The sequence below is a fragment of the Solea senegalensis genome, linkage group LG13 (assembly GCF_019176455.1).
Source record: "Solea senegalensis isolate Sse05_10M linkage group LG13, IFAPA_SoseM_1, whole genome shotgun sequence".
Lineage (NCBI taxonomy): Eukaryota > Metazoa > Chordata > Actinopteri > Pleuronectiformes > Soleidae > Solea > Solea senegalensis.
This window is the reverse complement of record NC_058033.1, coordinates 16,058,680-16,081,668: the sequence shown is the minus strand read 5'-3', so window position 1 is coordinate 16,081,668 and position 22,989 is coordinate 16,058,680. Positions and strand designations below refer to the sequence as shown.

At 39.9% G+C, this 22,989-nt stretch overlaps 1 protein-coding gene across 2 annotated transcripts; it reads right to left on the bottom strand.

Moving 5' to 3' along the window:
• Positions 1-7,589: 7,589 nt before the first annotated feature.
• Positions 7,590-17,516, bottom strand: LOC122779635 (protein phosphatase 1D-like). 2 transcript variants are annotated; one of them, XM_044042176.1, is made up of 7 exons: positions 16,805-17,516; positions 14,725-14,953; positions 14,489-14,613; positions 13,643-13,824; positions 12,624-12,851; positions 12,279-12,387; positions 7,590-10,907 (listed from the first exon to the last, which is right to left on the bottom strand). In XM_044042176.1, exons 1-6 carry the CDS (start codon positions 17,313-17,315, stop codon positions 12,307-12,309), a joined length of 1,356 nt encoding a protein of 451 aa, XP_043898111.1. In that variant the 5' UTR covers positions 17,316-17,516; the 3' UTR covers positions 7,590-10,907; positions 12,279-12,306. The 2 variants fall into 2 exon arrangements, with proteins under 2 accessions (XP_043898111.1, XP_043898112.1); XM_044042177.1 differs by having other exon boundaries at positions 12,303-12,387.
• Positions 17,517-22,989: the final 5,473 nt, after the last annotated feature.

The following is a 22,989-nucleotide window of genomic DNA, read 5'->3' as shown; positions in this document are numbered from 1 at the left end:
ATCATTAAAAATAAGTACAATGACTCCACGCTCCACTTTGTGCCAGGCTGGAGAGGAGGGGTTTGCACTGTCACACACTTGTGTCAGCGCGGGTTCACCACAGCACACACGACAGGGGAAATGATAATGGTTCGTGGCACACGGTTCCACGTGTCCGGAGGGCGACAGAGGGATTTTAAGATCACACAGGGACAGATGCACATATAGCATCTATTAGTCCAGCATGAATCATGTGCCATGAACCATCCTGTTATGGGATCAGCACAAACGCACACACACACACACAGGGTTGTGTGTGTGCGTCTATGTGTCTCTTCATGAAGACGACCTTAACAATCTGAACCATAAACAGTCGGTGCCTAACCCTAACCCTAACCTAAACCCACTTCTAACCTTCACCCTAAAACCAGGTCTTAACACTCAAAAAGCCCTTTTCAGGTGTGAAAAGTTTATTTAGGTAATGACTATTGTTTCAAAGCATATTATAATTAGAATATAAGAAATATGTAATATGGTAATATAATAACTTTTCCCCATTAAATGGCAAGTAATCACTGCCTGCCCATGGGAATATAAGGGAAAACAGATTTGAGACTCTTAACAAAGGGCTCACATAAGAAAATGACTGCAATAATTAATATCTAAAGAATATGTTATATGGCACTTTTAGCCTTAAAGTAAAGTTTATCCAAAGGAGAGATTTCAAACCCAGAAGACACCAAGTACCACATTTGAACTCAGTGATGGACTCGTGCGTGCCTTGATGTATAATCGTATATCCATGTAGAGTTTCTTTTCTGCCCTTGCACTCAGGTACTTAGCAGGTGACATCATGAAAGCCCGTGAGGTGTCGGGTCTTAAGGGTTTAGGTGGGGACACTGGGATTGAGCCTATATCCTCCTTCCACATTAGTGCATGTTTTTCCTGCTGTTTCCTCCCCTATTCGCTGCTGCTGTGGCCTGTTTTCCTATTTTACGTCCAGTTCACCAGCACATTGGTGGCACTTATCATCTAACTAATTGGCTCACTATTACTTTATCGGTATAATCATTTTCGGAGCATTCTCTGTAGCGCGAGATGGATGTGTGTCAAAATCTCACGCACGTCTCTGAGATACTCAAACCAACAACCATTCTGGTGAAGAAAAAACTGCATTTGTTATTATTTTATCTGCTAGACAGAGACACAGATAAGATGTTTTTCACAATGCTACACTAGTGAATCTTGTGCGGCATTAACTCATTCATGGTGGTGTTTAAAGTACAGACTCAGAGCATCTGGGATTAACCTAATTACACAGAAACAGACACACAACTTATCACACAGAGAGGACCGAGCCGCTGCTTTTGCTGCAAGGACTATAACTACATGGTCTCATATTGAATCAGCATGTAATAGACCAACTTTTAAGCGATGTCAGTCAATTCTAACTGCCCTAAAGCCTCATGAACTCCCGGTGACTCTTGAAATAAAAGCAACTTTTGTTCCCAAAATGAAATTATGAATTTTTCTCAGATTTATTGGATTTACAGGAACAAGTGTTTTCCTACAAATTCATTTACCAGGCTTTCAGAGCGCCTGGCAGTCTGTGCCGTTACTGTGAGGCCTCAACTCTGAGTAGTATTTCTTTAAAGAGAGTTCTTTAAAGTGTTTTTATGGATCTGATCTTGGTTCGAGTCAACGCTGAGCAAAAGATCACTCATAACTCCCAAGAGGGCTGTTTGAGTGCTATTAAAAGCCACTTTTTCTAAAACTTTGGACAGTTATTAAACTTGGAATGGTCTAAAATGAAGGTCAAACTGAGGGGTCCAGGTTTCATTTTTTGATAAGGGGTTGCACGGCAGAGTGTTTAAAAGCAGCTGGAACACACCCTGATGTAAGACTGGTGTTTATTAAAACATGTACAGTGGGCCCAACAGTGTCAAATACATTTTTTAAGCAGGCGAGATGGGATACTATCAAAAGGATGTAGCCCGTGCAAGTGCATAACTGTGTCAGAGAGCGTGGAAAGGGAATTGGCTCAAAGGGCTCGAGGACAGGAACTCGAAGGGGTCAGTGACTAACAGAGGTAACGGCGGTGGAGGTTGCGGTTATTGTAAACTAGATTAGACATTAGACGCGGACAGCTGACGAAAGCACAGTCAGGAGGAAAACATCAGGTTTGAGCAACAATTCTGTCTCTCTGCATAAATGGTTTTCCAGTATGTCTTCCATAAACGGTGTTACATTTTTATGTAGGAGTTTAAAGCATCCTAGCCACGTCATCAGCGGTGCTACCTGGGCTCAGTGGGCGGGTCTTATAATAATTCACTGATCATTCTTTTCTGATCTACAGTCATCTTGATGCTCCCTCCGCAGCATCAGTGATGATCCCGATGGCCTTCTGGCTGTGCAGTCCTAAGATCCCAAGTCGACTTTGAGAGTCTACTGCAGAGCGACTGAGGGAGCCAACCTCGGTGCAGTAGCACCAGGTCTTCCATCCTCGGCTGCGGCTTCGCCTGATTAGCGTTTTCTCGCTCCTCTCTTATCTCAGTGAACGATACAACAAATACATTTGCAGTTTGTGATCATCAGTCCGTCCATCCATCCATCCGTCCGTCCATTCACTTGTTTTTGTTTAGAGTAAACAATTAACCTCTGCATGTCTGTACACGGTTGGTGTAGTGGTTAGCACTCTTGCCTTTGCAGCAAGAAGACCCGGGTTTGAGACCCAGTTGAAACATGGGCCTTTCTGCATGGAGTTTGCAAGTTCGCCCCGTGTGTGCGTAGGTTTTCCCCGGCTTCCTCCCACAGTCCAACAACATGCAACATGGAGATTAATTAGGTGAATTGAACGCTCTAAATTGACCATAGCTGTGAGTTGTGGCCCCTGTGGCGAACTGTCCACAGTGTACCCCGCCTATCATGACCGTGACTGTCATGTGGAGGATAAAGTGGCAGAAGGTGGATGGATGTTTTTGGACTGAGGGAGGAAACTGGAGAACCATGTGAGGTTGAGTCTATTATATTTGACAAACCCAGTTAATTGGAAAAAAGAAGTGTTTAACCGACTCCTGTTCCCACAGAGAAGAAGAAAAGCAGACCCCCTCTCCAGAAGCACAGGATAAATGCAGTGGTGAAATTGGCCCGCGCACTGTTTAATTGGGTGAGTGAGATTACAAATAGACCTTTATTACACTGCTCTCTGGGTGTCGGGCAAGATAACACTTCTCACCTTATGTTCACAAATATGCCCTCCTGGGGGTTATAATCTGGGCTTTAGAGGTTTGATCAGGCTAAGAGCTTTAAAAACTCAGGGAGGTGAGGTGTCTGACAGCAAGGGTGGCGTACGAGGACAATCCACACCTGAAACGGGTATAGCCTTGTTTTCCGTTGTACAATTATAATCATTTTGTCATCTATAATTGTGTCCTTTGTTGAGTATTAAGTGTGTTTAATGGATTGTCGTGTTATTACCTCAGTTCACCACAAACATTAGTCCTGCTGCCAGACGAGGGATGCCTGCAAAATCCATCCTCACACCTGCACCTGACAATCTGCCCCGATCGTGCCCCTCGTGTGTGTGAGTGGGAGTAAGGTGAAATGCACCAATGCACCAGGATTTAAAGGCTTTTGAGACTCTTAACCCAAACAAACCTCTAAATCCAGTTCCACAGTGAGAACGGAACAGCAGCACAATCCTGGGTCACACAGTAGAACTGTAGAGCACGGCTGTGTTTGTGTGCTTTGAATGATGATGATGTGAAACTGGGCAATTGTGTGCAATATGACATTATATACAATAGTCGATGGCAAATTGAAATAAAGCAGAATGAAACAGATTATTTCAATAGTGCTATCATACAAAAATGACATGCCACTTAAGGGAAACACCAAAGAGAGACATTTAAAGTTACTTAAAACTTTTAAAGTAATCTTTTACTGTCAGTTAACTGAATGAATAACTTCATTAAACTCGATAACATTAATAAATGTGAATGAATTAACTGTGAGTGAGCGCTTGTAACAGCATGAGGTAACGATAATGGACGAACCCTTGTGTAAAAAGTACACAACTCTCGTCTTAATGAGTCAAATGTTCCATCACAACACAGATGAGAGGACGCAAAGGAGGTAAATGGTGAATATCAGTTGTCATGAAATCGGGGAAATGAGTCAACCTCCTTCTCTACGTGTCGTCACAGGGGGAAGTAGACTGTAAATGAAGTATGTAGGTCATTATTTCACAAAGCATCAGCAGCTTATTGTCTTTGCCGTAATATCAGGACCCTAATGTGTAATAATATGCACGTGTGGAGGCGGAGGTGAAGACACATGGTCCCACATCACTAATACTGTGCCTGCTTCAAATGTGGACAGGGAGCGTGTGCGACGATGACACCTGAACATAGTTGAGAATGAAATGGATTTCAGTAATTGGATGTAGTGATCAGCAGACAAGCCTCCTCTCAAGTTTGCTCCTTCCCGGAAAGCTGAATATGTCCTGAGCGCTTTGGAGTGTCACTGACACCGCCTGCGTCCACCCTTGAGCGTATTTCTGAAATATTGTCACTTACTGGCTACAACATACATAAAGAATGTCATTTAATCTTCTTTAAATGCAGTTTTTTTACTAGACGTACTTTAGGTTAGGTTATGCTTCCCTATGAGGTCACTGCACAGGATTATGTGGGAGCCTATTGGAATAAAAAAGTAAAAACTATGAAAGAGGATTACGTTCATGAGAATATGCATATATATATATATATATATATATATATATAGAAAATAAAAAAAACTTTAATTCTATCTTTAATCTCAAAATGTAAGCATCTCATGAGGGTTATTTAAAAAATATTTATGTTACGTTCATGTGCGTCTTCTAGTCTCTTGGCAAAAATTGGTAATTATTTCAAAATAAAACAGGAAACAGAACACAAGACTACTCAGGATGTTCCACTTTCTTGTAGACGCTTATATTTGATTCAGAGATGATTGCTCCTCTGTCCTAATACATACATTTTTGTTGGGTTTTTATGACACACAACACTTATTATGACCTTTTTGCATCTTGCGTACTAGAAAAACAAAAAGTCAACACTAAATAAACAATGCTATTAAACTATTCTAACTTTGTCCTTAGTTAGGGTCACGAATGTCATTTAATCCTTTACAAGCGTGAGTTTTGTGAAAGGACATTTTCATGGTGAAAATAATATTTAGTCACGGGCATGCTCTGCCTTGTTTGAGTCAGCAGAAGAAAGAGAAGGAGGACACGTCACCTCCCATCATCCGCACGGCCTTTTTCCTGCACAACACTCACTTCAGACTCCAGAGCGTCTCATGAGAGGCAGAGGACGACGTATTAAAAGGCTGTTGAAGCTCGATTCATCCTGTCAGGAGGAGACAGGAGACCGCTCTCTCTCTCTCTCTATATATATATATACATATATATATATATATAAATCTCTCTCCATCGCAGACGTTCTATAATGAGATATGATGATGAGGTCAGGGCGGTATATATAAATATATCCATATTTTATATGGTGACATGAGATTTTGGATATCATCATATCATAATAAAGTATCTGTGATTCATTTTCCTGGTTTTAAAGGCTGTTGCATTGATACTCATCACATGTATTATATTAAATACATGTGTGAAATACACTAAATACTATAAATATTCACTAAAAATACATGGAGTATATTTTTCAAGTCACTAAACAACACTTCTTTAATTGTAGGCCTAATTATTTGTGTTCTTGCAATATATCTATAGTCATATTTAAAGTCATATAGTCATAAGTAAAGCAGGTATTATCTGAAACAAAGTGTGTTTTAAGATCATGTAACACAGATCATAAACAGTAGATTATATTTCATTTTTAGAGGGTATATACAGTGTATTGTTACTCTAAATTGACCACAGTGTGAGAGTGAATGGTTGTTTGTCTTTATGTGTCCCTGTGATGGACTGACAAACTGTACCCCGTCTGTTTTATTTTGTAGTTTCCTGTGTGTGTGTACCTTGTTAAGTGTAACTTCCTGTCCTGCCCTGATGTGATTCACCTGTGTTTCTTAATCACCGCCTCCCTTCCATGCGTTCCTGACCCTGATTCCCCCCCGCGTTTCATGGCATTTTTCTTTGTTTGTGTTTTACATTGTGCCGTCCACTCCCACTTTGGATTGTTTGTGTTGCGTTTGGGGGTTTAGCGTTGTCAAACTTGTTCTACCGTCAGTCTGTCGTCAAAGTGCATCCTTGTTCCCCCGTGAAGATGCGACGAGGGAGCAGAAGATAAGGCGCTGGACGCCACGATGCTCCACTGGCTGATGTACAGTGACAGAGTGTCTGCAGTAAGAGGGAGATGCTGTGCGTGTCGGGCAGGTCAACAGATGCTGTGCTGACAAGGCGATGAAATATTCAAGTCGCGACATCTCTATCATGGATCTGATGTCTGTGCATCTTCACTAGATGAAGAGGATTTTTTTTATTATTATTTTGCATAGATCTCTGTGGAGAATTCAGGAAAACCCAACTGTTCTAAAACAACGATTTCCAGAGAGGAGGAAAAATAAATAAATAAATAAATAAATATATAAATACAAAAAAATATGAATATGTTCATATTCTGAACATGAGTTACTTGTTTTTGTCAAAAACCATTAATATGTGTAGAATATCTCGCAGAACGAAAAACAAAAACAAAAACAAAATTGAAACAAAATTTTTATAAAAAGTTCCATAGCACTTTTATTTATGAATGTCTCTAATAGTTGGAGTATTGTTAAAAAATAAGAATAACACTAGGGCAAGCTATGTAAAGGAATTAAGGATCTTGAGTTTCCACATTTATTTATATCATTATGTTTTTTTCCTCAAAGAAAAATATTCTCAAAAATATTTACAATACATTTGCTTTAAACTTGACATGATGACAGTAGGAGAGGCCAGAAGTAAGACTCAAATAAATGATTTACATTTATTTATTTATTCATTTATTGGTATTGTTAAATGAATATAAGTACGAGTACGAAAGATAATCATGACTGAAAAGGTTCAGGTGACTTTTCCTTTCATCTTCTCAAAGTGTCTACAGTAAAATTGCTTGACAGAACAGGTAAGTTACTAGAACGACCATTCAAACACTTCACATCACTGCCACCTGCTGGCAGGTCCTGTCACTGCCAGTGCACTATGACCCACAGCAGCTCTATTAACTAACGTGGGTGAAAGAGATCATTTGCTACACAGAAATATACTTACAGGGCAGTTTCTCCCTTTTTTTAAATTAAAAATCATTATGATGCTGCTGTATTTGTTTAATTTGAGAATATTTGAGCAGTTGTTGTTATTTATTTTTATCTTTTACTCATAAAACTTCTTTCCGGGAAGGGACTTTGATGTGGACTTTTTGTCATTTTTTTTTTTTTCACTTTCGACTTCCCTCTGTCGACTTTTTTTTTTAATTCATCTTGTTTGTAAAGTGTCCTTGAGTGACCTGAAAGGTGCTTTTAAATTAAATGTATTGTTATTATTGTTGTTATAAAAAAAAAGCCTTTAAATGCTCTTACTGAATACAAATGTGCTTAAGTAGAGTAAGAAGTAGTGAAAAATGAGAACTTTATTACAACACACGGAAAATGTACACCAGTCACTTTTAAAGCATGTTAACATACAGTATATAGTGAGACTTGAGAAGCAGCGGCAGTGACTCTGAAGCCAAGACTCAAGTATTGTAATAACACATGCTCATTAACATCCATCACCTCTGGACACTTCACAATATACAGAGTAGCTCTGAGCATGCCAGACTCCTGGAACCAATGACTTTGCATAAGAACAATAATATTAATTATAATAATAATCATTTGCATATGGACCCACTGTACAAACATTGACATATTGTGAGTGGCGTAGAAAAGAATGTGCAGGGCCGGAGCTGAGTGAGGGGGGGGCCTCCATCATGTAAAAACCACGTGAATAGCACCTGTGACTAATTTGTGCAAAGGCAATCATGACGTTTTTATGTAAAAAAAATATAAGGCAAAGGAATCGGCAAGAATGGTAGGTGAGCTGCCATGTTAGCACAACTTAAAATCACTTTTTTATTCTTAAAAAAAAAGGTCTAGTGTGTAAAGTTTAGGTGAAATTATATTTAATTGACGATAAAAACAACTTTCCTTAATTTTCACAGCTGAATAATCGCCTGCTTGTATGAAATGTCTTTCATAAAATGAAAACGAGCCTTTTATATTTATACCAGAGTCAGGTGAGCTCTAAGGAGGCAGCCATTTCGGCCCACCGTGTTAATGCAGTTGCCAACAATAGGCAAAGTGAATTAACGGAAGGCAACACAAGTTCTCTCACACACTTGGAAGGAAAGAGCGAGGTGAGGGTTATTCAGCTGCTTCATGCAACTTCACCAACAAACGTTACATTTCACACACTGTACCTTCACGGGCACTTGCTGCGTTCAATATACCATCAAGTGTTTGGAAGGTCTAACGTGCCACATTGTGCATGTTAAAATGTCAGGAGCCAGATATGAACGCACTCCTTCTCTGTGTGTCGTTATTGAGCCAGCAGATGCATTCGAGTACCGCAGGAAATGCCACAACCTGTACATGAATACGCCGCGTTCAAATGAGTTCACGAGAGGGATGCGTTTTGAACACAAACGGTTTTGTGGAAGCTCTGAGTTTCACTTGAACGCAGCAACAGCCACAAACAGCGAGTAGCGAGTAAGAAGTGGCTCAGTAGAGACAGAGAGAAGAGAGTTAATATTAATATGAGTTAATATTAATATTTCCAAAACATGCGTGTCGGGATGCTTTTCGTTTTGACACACAAATATTGCATATTAGACCTTTAAAACACAGGCTACAAATGAACAAAAAAACCACATGGCAATTAAGTGGAAGACATTTTCAATGCATGGTTAATGCCTTGGCGAATACTAAACTGCACGTTACACAAATAAGATCAGGGGTCAAATAAATTGTAACCTGTCTCACACTGAGGTATAGACTCTGGTAAAGACCAGTACAACCAACACAACCATCTGCCCTGCTTTAACACAAAATTAATATTATTAAATAATGCTTGCTTGGAATGGAATTCAATGATTATTCAGCAAAGAGATAAATATTACAAGTATTGCAATTAAAGGGCTAGCTCACTCAAATCGCACACCTAAGCATCTGGAGAGACACCTCAATGGTAGCTGCATTTACACTGCATTATGTCACACAACTCTGTGATCGTTTCCTCCCATGTGGCACAAATCAGATATGACCCATGACGGTGTGAACAGGGAAAAAAAGCACATGGATTCAGATACTGGTCTTTCTGCTTTTATATAGAAAAAAAGACTTCTAGTCTTGACGACCACTCAAAGCAGTGTCTTGCCCAAGGGCGCGTCAGCAGATTAGCAGAGCCAGGAATTGAACCCACAAGACTATTGCTCCCCACTGTCGGATCACATATGAATCAGATCAGTGCAAGTGTGTCTACGAATGTCAAGACACCAATCTCATAATGCAATGGAACTTAGGAGTCCATAAAGTGAACAAGTGAATAATGTAAATACACATGTTCACAAGCGATGATCACATGACTTCAACCTGTGCAGTGGAGGATGAGGGTTCAAACTCATGCTGAGGTTTCAATCGTTTTTAAGCCTTTGGGGCAAGGATTTCTGAAATTCACAGTGACACCATTTTCAGGTGAGTATCCTGAAAACACCACCACCCTGTGGTGTAAATACAGATATCAGACATGGGTCCTCCAAAAAAAATTAGATGTACGCAACAAAAATACCTGCAGTGTAAATGTAGCCTTAGACTTCTTCCGATTTGGGTGAACTGACCCTTTAACACCTCTGCGCATGCTAGGCTCCACATTCACCAATTAGTCGAATAACAGCTTTTAATCTCAACAGTACATACTTGGACAAAGATAGTGAAGAAAACAAAAGGGTGCAAACTTAAAAAAAATAAAATAAAATAAAAATGAATACCCGCGTGTTTACCTCAGACCACGGTTTGCTTCCTTCCTTTATTTTTGCAAACGGCACAATATGAGCTCAAATCTGACCATCACTAAAAGCAGCGGCACTTCATTTGAGGAGGAAAGATACGAACAAGTGGTCTGAGGTTTTAACTTCACTCCTGTAAAAGTCCAAACAATATAAAATACAGTTGCTGTGAACTGACTGTAGTGATCTATCTTTTTCTTTTTCTTTTTTTAAATAAATATTTCCGATATACTGTACATACTTAGAAGTATGAAAATAGACTGTGTAGATTGGACAAATCTAAAATTTTAACTTTCCCAAACATTAATATTTGAAGAGGTGGGAGGTTAGGGAGGGAGGGGAAAAAAGCAGGGTAATTAAAACATTAACATGTTTAGAATCTCAAATTTCTCACATATTTACAAAAACAAACACTTTGTATAAAAGTATACGCTTAGGAAAAAAGGGGCCTGCAGCACAACTGGTACATATGCAACGTGGACATGATGCTGATTTTTCCCTCTAGTCTCAGGGTAAAAAAAAAAAACCAAAACAAAAAACACTTCTTATAAGACCAGATTCAGCACACGCACGAGGCAGAGATGTGGTGCCGGTGAAGGAAATAGTGTCTTCCTCAGAGGTGCTGTTTCCTCTTTTCTGAGCCACATTCTGACTGAATTGCTGACTTGCAGCAATTCGAGGCTGTAACCGGCCGCGTAGATGACCAGGACCTTTGAGTTCAAGATGTGCCGAGTCCTGCTTTTTTGTAAAAACTCCTCTGCGCCTTCACAGAGAGACGGTGTAACCGCCACAGAGTCAACGTCAGGTAAAAGCTGCTTCATACAGACCAAACTCCCGCTGCAGACTCATGGAATTTTCTCTGAATTGGGAGGAATTGGCATCACTCTGCAAATACATAGACAAAAGTGTCATTAGATATAATTATCGATTATCATGATTTAGTTGTTACAAAAAAATAACTGATACATAATACTATTTTATATGTATCATAAAATAGTATTATAAAATATTTCGGGAACCTTCGATCTCATTTTTGGTACCAATTTCCTCCTCTTTATTGTTCTGCCACAGGCCGTGACGAGCAACAAAGTGTGTCTCTCAAAACTCCTTTTACTCGTCGCGAATAAGGACAGGAATTTGAAACACAACTTGCTGCGCATCCATCATTAACATTAAATACAGTATGAGACACAGATGACTCACGTACATAAACAATAGTTGAAAACACATTTGGATTAGAATGTGTTCAAATGGCACTAGTGAATTTAAACAAGTGATTAGAGAGAACAAAGGCACATGGATAGAAAGTAGAAACATAAAACGTATTATTTCATCTATTCCTATTCATAGTATTTTGAAATATACAGAAACTAGAGTGGATTTTTTTATTGGCACTGATTATTCACTGACTTTATTTTTTTCATATACTTGCTGAGTTGTTATTTTGCACAATACCTAGTGGAAGCCTACAACAAGTTGACTGTGCACGAGACGTGTAAAATGACACAATCATTGGTAGAAACCTATAACGTGACTGATGTTGGCAATTAGTGTCAACAATGTGGTATTCTGCAGTGCATTTAAGTGATGGTTAATGTGCGCTGGCTGAGTGTGCCTCCTGTGTCTGGAGCCAGGGTTAGGGTTAAGGAAATAACAAAGGCCCAGCTAATAAAATCTACATTTGCTTTAGTCTGCGATATGTTTCCCACTTAATCTCACGGTTACATCGCCTTTTTGAACTGGAAACTGGTTCTTGCGGCTAGCCAGGTTTTCAGACAGAGCTAGCGTCCATGTCTCGAGCACAGCGGAGACACAGATCATAAACACAGCACAGTCAGTGCTGACATTGTTTCAGTGTCTCATAGAACCACACCTAAAATAAACCTTAACTATCACTTCATTTAAAAGGATCTTTCATTATCTACTTCTATCAGCAACCATTATAATAATTTACCTTTGGCCTTTAAATTACACAGTGAGAGGAATAATTGGAGCACTTGTTATAATAATAATAGTCTTTAACTAACAAAAACATTTAGTGGTTTTGAACTGGTTTGGTCAGTGTCACAAATGAGTTTGTGGAATAGTCAACAATATGATTAAGGAAGCAGATGATCTGCAGCTCTGTTGGGTGACTACATAGTAATATTAATAATGATAATACATAATAATATGATTCCAAACAGATTAGATAAAGTAGAGAATACGTAAAAGGAAGTGGTCAGTTCACATCACATCAAAAAAATAGGTATGTACTTTTTTTTGTTAGTGAGCAGTCACCTGACTACCACTCCAGGCATGTCCACCCATGTTCTTCTCCATATATCTCATCTTCTTCATAAAACATGCCATCCTCATGCTCCTCCTGTTGGCCCCCGAAAACAAAAGAGTGACTTGATGAACTTGTGGTCCACTCATATCAACAGTGCAACTGCTAGTGTCATATTTTAACCATCAAGCAATTAAGAAAATGACTAAAACATAATGTAAAAAGGACAAAACATTGAACAGTGAACAACAAACAAAAAAAACATTCTATATATTTTTTCCATTGTCAGAGAACAGAGTCGACTCTGCGTTCAGCAATGATATGTCACTGACCTTTGGGACCTCACACGTGTTATAAGGAGTGCCTGGGAATGGAACATGGTCAATTCCAGTAGCCATGTCAACAACAATCTCATCCTGATGCATAGCGATAGGCGGCCCCTCGCGCTCCTGAAGAGCCAGGACAATAACGGTTGTGTTGTCCGCACGGAGCATGCGTTGTTTCCAAAAAAGTAGTGCTGTACATCCAAGCCGCCGAGCACACGACATTCCTTTTGGTCCCTACAAAAATCAGCAGAAAGAGAAATAAGTCATGAGACATGATTAACTTAATCCTAGTGCTTCTAAAGCTGAGACCCTTTTCAATAGGGATGTCCCGATCTGATATTGATATCGGTCCGATATCAGCCAAAAAACGAGTATTGGATTATATCGAACTGCCTCTAAAATCTCTGATATAAGCGCTCCGATACAAGCAGTCCATTCCACTCCAGCACTTCTATCCAGCGGCGCCCGTCGTGATCATGTGAGCTCTATGTGTTGGATGCATGTAGAGCCCACATGATCACAACAACAGCGTGTGTGTGCAGCTGATATTTCAGAGGTTTAACATTTTTCTTTAACCTCTGAAATCAGAGGCTACGAATCCGCACAGCAAGCGCGAGCTAGCCGTTAGCACCGCGCCACCTCATCCTGAGGTGAGCTGCTAAAACAACATTATTTCATAAACCAACGCCACCTGTCGACTTTCAACAGACTCCGTTTGTTAATTATACCCCAAAAATCAGGAACTATACGAACATGAACTAGCAAGCTAGCTTGTTTGTTGTAAGCTAATTTGTTGTTACTGCCAACTGTGTGCTTTCAAATTAATATTGAAAATCAGCAATATGCATGACATGCAGAAAAAAACAGGACATTTTTACACACATTGTGAGCACTGCGTTCGTGGTTCGATGTTTAGGTTTTGTTGTAAGCAGTGGAATTTTTAAGGTTGGGAATGACGACTACTACTACTACTACAATTCAAAAGCCCACAGAAATGATTGTGTATTACATGTTTCATTACGTACCACCATTTTGTCATGGCTACAACACATATTAACAGCATTCTTGGGAGGCATCATATTCCATAGACCATCACTGCCGAGGATGATGTAACGATGTCTTTTGGGGTCAAGGGTCATCACTGTGGTATCGGGCTCCGGAGAAACCACAAACTCCCCACTGTAGAAATCATAACTCCAGAGATCACCTGTAAGCAAATCATAAAACATGTCACTTTGAGAAAAAAGATTGTTAAAAAAGATTCTGATACACAAAGAACACTAAGGCCTGGATCCTACTTTTCGTGTCTGTGGAGTTGTTTCATATTTCCACATGTGCGTAAATGGCTGCAATTCCATTCATACTGAAATGAGGATAAGCATCAGTGAGGTGTTCCACACATGCATACTCAGTCTCACATTCTACTCCAGCGTATTCTACGCCATTTTTCCTCTTCCGGAGTTTGCCCTAATTTGTATGTCTTTGCATTCGTTTGACCATCGTTGTAAATGTTTGGCCACCGGCTGATGACCTCACATAATCTCAAACAAGTCTCCATGGTTGCCGTCCAAGGGTGGGCAATATATCAATATTTTATCTCTATCATGACATGAGAACAGACATGGTCTTATATTTTGGATATCATCATATCATGATAAACTATCTGTGATGACTCCATTGTGCTTCAGGGAGCATGCACAGTTAGCATGTACAGTCCACAAGGTCTCGAAATGTGGAGGTGCTTGAATTTGCCCATGCACATCACAGTGGACATGGATAAGGTGGCAACATTTATGTCACGTGGCCGACCTATGCAGACATGCAAAATTATGAGCCAGGTCTAATCCCAAGAGAAAATGTGGTATTCTTACCTAGGGATCGGGCCACAGCTAGGAAGGGGATCTGGTCAATGACTGTACTCCTCCTCACTGGGCCATTATGTGTCAGTCTGGGCCTCTTCCACACAACACGGTTCACCCCAGATTTCTTCATGACACTACAATTACAGAGACAAAACAGCAAACATCAAATCAATCCAAAGTCGTAAACTCGGACATAAAAATACAATACTGTGTGTCGTAGAGAAGTCGTTTGCCCACCAACTCACCTGCCCCCCAGGCGTTCAATCCTTTCTTTTTCTTTAGGAAGTTCAGGTTTGTGGTCTTGTGTCAGTTCAAGTGCCTGGAGTGTGATATCAGAGTCATTCTCTTTCACTCCAACTACCACTGCTGAATCCCCTACATGGGCAACGTACATGTGAACGCCACGGATCACAATCACGCTAGCAGTGGTGCCCGACGTGCTGGGCAAGCCGGTTATAGTCTTGGGCCATTCCGCTGTAAGAGGACAAAGGGAAAGAAAGACAGAATTCAGATACCACTCACAGGGCAAACGTGGTCATAGCTTATAAGAGGTACCTCACAGTAATGAAGTGGTTCATCCACGGCAACAGGTAGATAGATAGATAGATAGATAGATAGATAGATAGATAGAGGTAGAACATATTCAATTAAATTTTATTTGTATAATGTGATTCATAACATACATTATATCAAGACACTTTTCATGTTAAGGTCAAGAGCTTACAATTATAGAAACCCAACAGGAACACAATGAGCAAGCACTTGGCACCAATGGAGGGACAAAAAACTCCCTTTTAACGGGAAGAAATCTGACAGAACCAGACTCCGAGTGTACGAACATCTGCCTCGACCATATGACGGTCAACTGATCAAAATAACTTTAAAATAGGGATACAAAATATCGCCTTTTTGGCTTTAAAAAGTATAATCGGATATCGATAAAGACAGATCGGCCGTTGTGACTAATTAATAAATCTGTAGACTGAAGAAGCTGCTATCCTTGACATCTTGCTTATATCTTCTCCAACTTTTATTTTTATTAATGTTCATTCATTTTGCACAAATGAAGCACACTTGTACCTACATCTGCTGCAACATGAGTATGAAAAAGTAAGTTAATTTCACTACGGAATAGACTCAATGACCAGGGAAAAACATATATATCGGTATCGGTTACCAGTCTAAGTACTTCTGATATATCAGCATTATTGGATGTAGGAAAACAGTCCAATACTACATCCCTATTTTAAAAAGACATTATGATATACTGTATCTACAGTATGCAGAGCTTTCTGAAAGGACGACTCTGCGTCCATATGCCAACGATTCACAGCCACCTTGCTGACTCTCATAACTAGCTTAGCTGTTATGCTTCTGCCTTCCCTCCATCAGTTGTGACATAAAACTCATCACACACTGGAAATGTCACCTGGTGACCCAAAAAAACACACTGCTACCCTGAAAAACACAGAGAGTCATGTGCAGCTGATACCCTTTTTTATCCCCACAGAACAAGTACTTTGAAAGCACAGAAACACTAGTTTTGGAAAACAGGTCCCAGAGTGTGAAAATCTTAAAACACTACCCTTCATGTGTTCTCATGTCAACAACCAATACGCTACTTTGGAAAAACTGTGACGTCATAATCCCACCTCTCTCTTGCATTTGCGGTCACTGTTGTCATTGTCGTCTTCATCTTGTGTTTTGAAGGCTGTTTGGTCAGTTCACTGCATGACACGTGATATGTTCTTTTCTAAGTCGCCCTGGCATGCTTCATTATGTCTCTGTTTCTACGACTGTAATATAAACTAAATTCAAATCAAGTTTTATACACAGCACACATGTTCACTGCTCAAGCTCTCCTCGCAATTCTGTTAGCATTACAGCACCACATACAGGCCTGGCATATGTACTACAGCATGTATAGGTCTGAACGTAAAGGACATGTGTTTCTCTTTAGAATGTAGCCTAACCTTTTTTCTTCAGTATTTAAAAATAAAGAGTGAATTTATGGGCTATTGCTTTGAATTTTAGGGTGACATGGGGGTTTTGGTACAGTTTGAATGACCCGATTCTGCCTTGAAACACCTCTGCTCCCAGTCTACTGTAGACTTCACAACAACTACTTTATAACAAAAAGTGTTGTTTACTTGATAGTGTTTACTTATGTGATGAAAACATGCATCAGTTGTAGGTCAGCTCTGTACTGTGAACGCTGAGTGGTGGTCATGGAAATGTGGGGCAGTAGCCAGACGACGACAACAACAACAATAGGCAGCATCATAAAAACAGACAATGACAAATAACGGAGAGCTGATGACTTACGTAGCTCCTTCCACATCGCATGGTGACAAGCGATGAAGCCTTTACGTAAAGCAGCACACACTTCACTGTGATCCTTGGACCAAAACCCACGCTGCCTCTTCAACAAATCCCACAGATTGTCGCGCGCGAAGTGTGCAGCCTCGCGACCCCCGTGTCCGTCGAACACGGCGAAGAACGCCACCGACCTGCGCGTGTCGACTACGTGCTCTTTTTCGTGAGGTGCCGGTGCAATGTTGTTGCCGCTGTCCTCGTTCGAGAGACTCTCCACCCACACAGCAGAGGCTGGAGCAGATTCGACGGCAGCGTCGAGCTTTTGTGTCTCATTTTCAGTCTGTGTTGTAGCCTCACCCTCCGGTTTTTCTGCTCCTCCGTGTCTCTGCGACTTTGGATAATCTTCAACTGGCGCCGCAGTCGGCTCGTACTCGATTTTTATATCGACAACATCCTCCATGTATTTTCTCCCTCCTTGCTCGGAATACGCACTCATACGAAATATTATCGTCTCGTCCATGATTGTCTACGCTTGGTAATACTTTTCTAAACGATTGAAGGTAACATGTGGTCGCTAAACTGCGACAACCTGAATTTTTAAACCGATTTTGCCGCGACGGTGTGGCCGAAGGTTTCCTTCCTTTTTGTTTATCTCCTACAAGCGTCCACAAGACGGACAAGACGTCCCGCTGTACGTAATGACGTCATACTCCCACCCATAGCACCACGCGCCCGCCTCGCTATGATGCTGCATTTACTGGCGCTCGGAAACGTAGGTTTTAGCGAGCGATCATATTACAGGCCAATGTGGCGCCTCTCCCGCTTCTAACGTGATAATTCAATGTCCAGCAGAATGTTGCCATTGTCTTCACTTACGGACGCGGTTTATAAGTGATTCTAAAAGAAATGGAGAGACGTTTATGTAGCAAAATGTGTCCAGTCAGTCCAGCTGCGAACAACATTTAAAGGTCATGTGTATACTACTTACTTACCAATGTTTTTTTATTATTATTTTATTTAGCCAGGAAGGTCCTATTTCAATACAAGATATCTTATTCCAGGGAGTCCTGGTTAAGATTACAGCATAAATAGTGACTAAACACTTTCAGATATAACACTCATAAAAAGCTCAAAAGAAGTGGTTAAATGAGAGTAATAATAAAGTGAAGTGCAGAAGTATGGCTATGTAAAACAACACATTTCTTTCATGATGGTAATCTGGCATACCAGGCATTTTCCTGGTGGGCCCCCGGGGAAATAGACAGAGAACGGTGTAGCTGCAGGCTTGTATGCAGCAGTTTTAGGCCTGCAGAATTAAGTCCCTTCATGTTTTCTTTTTTTCTTTTATTTCACTTGCACACATGACCTTCACTGAAGATGAACAATCACAATCTAAGTACTTAGTGAGTTAAGTTTAATTTGTTTAAAATTAGATATACATTTTGGAGAATCCAACAGCAAAATGAACACCATGTAGCTGCATGGGATTGTCTAACATTATTGATAAGCTAATTGTACTTTGTTTAGCTGCTGCAATACCAGTTTATGCCAGCAGGTGGTGGGTGTGTTCTTTTTGTTGTTATAAAGGTGGGAACTTTGTGTCACTGGGCACTGGGCAGGTGTTGCCGGACGGAAGAGCGCACAGTTTTTCAACCGCTTTAAGATATGCTTACGCACAGTGGTCTCCGTCACCGATTTACTGCTGTCTGTTGGACTTGATCTTGCGCCTTAAAATGTGAGAAATAAAAGGTCGCACATTAAGCAAAACAAGCGTGTGAGAGAGGACACCGGACACGCTATGTGGACCAGTCAATGTGGATCGCCAGCTAATCCGGAACACTGGGACACGCCAGCGTGAGGACACCGGGAGCCAATCTTCAAACGCTGGCGGCAAAGGAGTCATTCACCGGGATCATCAAGGCGCTAGACGTGAGTAGTAGCGCTACTGAACAACTGTGCACTTAAACATGAATGGCCATAATAAGGCCATTCATGTTTAAGTGCACAGTTGTTCAGTGCGTAAATCCAATGCATTGGTGGTCAAAGAGGGCGAACTTGATCAATGTTGCGTGTGTGGGTAAATCAATATGGACGTTAGTGAACCGTTAGTAAATAATCCCATTGCGCAATCAGCCGAAATGAACATTAATATTGACATTAATGCGCAAAAGGACAAGCCACAACGTGCTGTAACTCTGACTGCTAAAGCCTTTGCTGAAAGGTTTGATAAGTTGCAAGCTACTAGGAAAGCTAAGCTAAATAAGGCAGGTGGCTTAAGAGAAAAAATTAAAGGGTTTATGCAAAGCAATGACAATGTAAAGGTTCAGCGTGCTCTTGATGATTTGGTTAAATTGTGTGATGAAACCAAAGGTGTTCATGGGTCTTTGATTGATATTTTGCCTGATGATGAAAAAGAAAAGCACAACATATGGTTCAAAGCAAAAATGATACCCAATGATGAACTTATTCCTCATGTGGAAAAAATGGGTCTCAGTTGCTGAACAAATATTAAATGATGATGATTTTGGTGTTGAGGATGATAATGATGATGACGATGTGAATCCAGAGGACAGTGTTTCAAATGTACCAAGCAGCCAGCTGATAACAAAGTGGTTGTTGAATGTGTCTATAATGTTTATATTGCTCTTAATTTTTCTTTAGTAGTTCAGGTATGTTAGCTGGCATAATTTGACCTGGTGAACATTTAATTAACTTTCAAAACGTGCTGGGGTTTTGTAGATTTTAATTTATCATGAACAGATAATTACATTTGGTGTTTTTAGCAAACTGTGTACATTTATTGCTTAATGTTCTGAGGGATTACTTATTTTCTTTGCTTTGGCACAAGCTTCATAAATTAGTACCAGTAAGTTAGTAGTTTCCATATGAGCATGTATGTCTGTATTACTAAATCATTATGAAAACCTTCAGTAAATAAAAGATAACAGAAGACATTAGTGATGTTTACAACATTTTTTTTTTTTTTTTTACACATTTTGCCAACTTTTATATTTAGATTATCCTTAACATTTTCAACAATGATTTAAAGTTGTCCCGTTGTTATGCTGTTCCTCCAAGACACAAGTGTGGCAAGAAGTCAGTGACTGTCAATGAACACTAGAATGTGAACGTCATGTAGTACACCCTGAGAAATGATAACTGTGGCTACAATTAATTTAATAGTTTGAGTACCGGGCGTTTATAATTGCTATAAAACAAACAAACAAAAACAAAACGTTTGGTTTTCTTGCAGCCTTTTATAAGTACAAGTATAAGTATAAGTAAGCATATTTGGAATAATTCATCCAAGTTTTTTGCCAACAAATCTAGCTTGAGGAACAATTTGACTTGTCATATGACTTTGTATGTCTTTTGAAATTTCGTTAATATTTTGAAATGACATTTTTTTTTAAGTTATATTTGTAAATTATATTCCAGGTTAGTAACACTTGCCATCAACCCAGCACCTGGGTTGATGATCTCCCCAGTATATTTATTGTTATTAATAATAACAATAATAATAATAATAATAATAATAATAATAATAATAATAATAATAATAACTGGAGGGTCCATCAAAACTAATAGGAAAACACAACACGAGAACTGACTGAAAAAAATCACAAACTACAAATATATTTTTTAGTGTGTGTGTGTGTATATATATGTATGTGTATATATGTATGTGTATATATGTATGTGTGTATATGTGTGTGTATATATGTATATATATATATATATATATATACATACACTAAAAATGATTAGTTCTACAACTATGTTGAAAATTTAAATACATTTTACATTACATTTATTTTATATCAGATGCAGTATGTTGAAATAGATCTGAATTTTAGGATGTTTTGGCGTTAAACCAACAGTAAGAACTGTGTTTCAGGACTTCAAACTGTAGAGGGCAGCATTTACCTCTCGGTGTACAGCCTGCTGGAATGTATTAGGAGAAGTAGGAGAATCAGTGACTATTGGTTATGTGGGTTAGATCATCTCATTTCACACAGCACCTGACTTCAGTCTCCTCCTGAGAGACGATCCAGACACAGCTACAGTGTAAACGCTGACATCTGCTGGTCCATATTTGATAAAGCTCACTTGGAAACTAACCCTAACCCTGTATCATCTTAATTCACTTAGTTATGATTTGACGTCAAACCTCATTGTGAGAACAGACATTTACAACATTTACCACTAAACCCTTTTTTCCTTTCATTTATCAAACATATAAAAACATACAACGGAGACTCGTTGGACTGGTTCTGACATCACTTTGACTCTGGAGGTATGAGGGCGTGACTCTGTGTCCTCAAATCAGACACAGAAAGACAGCAGGACAGACGAGGGACAATCAGCAGCGTCTTGTGTCCACATGAAAGGTAGTCAGTGTGTGTGAATGAACCTGAGCTCAGGTAAGAATCTTACTTGACAAATCTGACACTGTCTGATCATCGCAGTCTCTTCCCATGATATTTGAGATGACATTTCTGTATATTTGTTTATTCACCATGTACCAAAGAGATGGCATTTCTATGACTCCATGTAGAAATGTCTGCAGTAATGTACTGTGATTGGCTGCTGCTCATATTGATACATGTTAATTAGGTCATTTCTATGAGTGACAGTGATTTTCCTGATCATATGTTTGTGTCACCTCAGTAAAATCACTGCTGAATCTTTATAATCTGACTTTCTGTTTTCAACATTCCTGCATGAGGAGTCTGAACTGGTCTGACAGCTTCCATCAATTGATGACTGCCCCTACACTGCTGAGAGAGATGGTGCTAAATTATTTCTCATTGTCCCTGCAACAATGACAATGAAGCTGCTGTTCTACAAACAAACAAATCAACTCTGAATGAGTTCATTACAGTTCACACGTCTCTTTCACATCTGCACTATATCAATATTAAACTCTGGGCAAAACTAAGTTAGAAATTAGATTATCATGTTTCTTTCTGTGGTCAATGATTTTGCAAATTGGAGTCAAATCTGGAGTTTGTGATAAGAAATTTGAAGTGACACAATGTGCGAAACCTATAGTGGACTGTACCTAGTCTGAGGAAAAGGTTGATTGTACATTAGAAGTCCTGATTCAAAGTTCATCACTATCATGGGCTTGTCAACAAATGTACCTGTTTACAAACTCTAGGGGGAACAATTGGATTCTATCAATGTATACTTTAGATGATTATCGACACTTTGGTTCAAATCATGAGGAACTTTTTCTGGCTCACTGAGTCTCCATCAGGTGTTGTTTTTGCTGCTGCTCCTCGGCTGGTGTTGCTGGCTCTTCTGATGATGATGATGTTGTAAGTCGCCTGAGGTCCAGAGGATGGTGCCAGGGGCAGGAATGGTCTGGCCCTCATACTCTCCTCCTGCTTCATGTTGTTTCTCAACAACTGCAGCCCCTGATGCTGGACCACATAAGCCTCCTCTTCTCAATTGTGACCCCAAAGCAGATTTCTGGTGGTAGATGGTCTATGAAACCTGGCTTACAACAAGGTTTTATAGACCATCAACCACCAAGCTTTGGTGACTCAAGTATCACCAGCCCAGTGCCAACCCAATAATTATGTTGATTGGCCAGTCAGACAGTGAGGGTCAAGTTCGGCCTGTTCTGACTTCTTGCTGACCAGCTTATGTTAGGATAATGTGGTCCACCCATGCTAGCAGAACTTGTAATGAGTGAGTTCTGCTTTCACAGCAGTTGGCACTTTGCTATGAATCAGACAGAGGACAAAGAAGAGGAAACCCCCCTCTCTAAAACCACTCTGTGTGAGGAACACAAGGCTCAAAGGTGAGATGAGGGTCTCATGGATCACGTGTCTTTTCTTCATGTCACAGCTCAGTGTTGTATTTAAACATCATGTCCTGTGTTTGTAGGAGGTTCCATCAGCAGATACCAGACTCTGCTGGACCAGGACCCAGCTGTGTGTCCATGTTGACTGACTGGTCCATGGGTCAACCTGTGGACTTCAAACAAGGAAAGAGGTCAGATGATGTTGGGTATAGGTCTTCACAGGTCAACAAAATCCTGCCACAACTCAAATTATCCACCATGTACCACCAGATATGTACAATATTTGGAAATTCAGACCCAGACCTGTACAGAACCAAAAACATTTGTCAGTCCATTAGGATAGATTTCATTTTTACATGTTGTGTCCTGTATTTGTAGA

Bases quoted from the DNA above. Each gene is read 5' to 3' on its own strand.
- LOC122779635 (XM_044042176.1), bottom strand. From the start codon at position 17,315: ATGGACGAGACGATAATATTTCGTATGAGTGCGTATTCCGAGCAAGGA. The intron at 14,954-16,804 runs GTAAGTCATCAG...GTCCTCTTACAG, and splicing joins TGCGATGTGGAAGGAGCTAC to CGGAATGGCCCAAGACTATA. The intron at 12,388-12,623 runs GTCAGTGACATA...GGGGGCCAACAG, and splicing joins ACACGTGTGAGGTCCCAAAG to GAGGAGCATGAGGATGGCAT.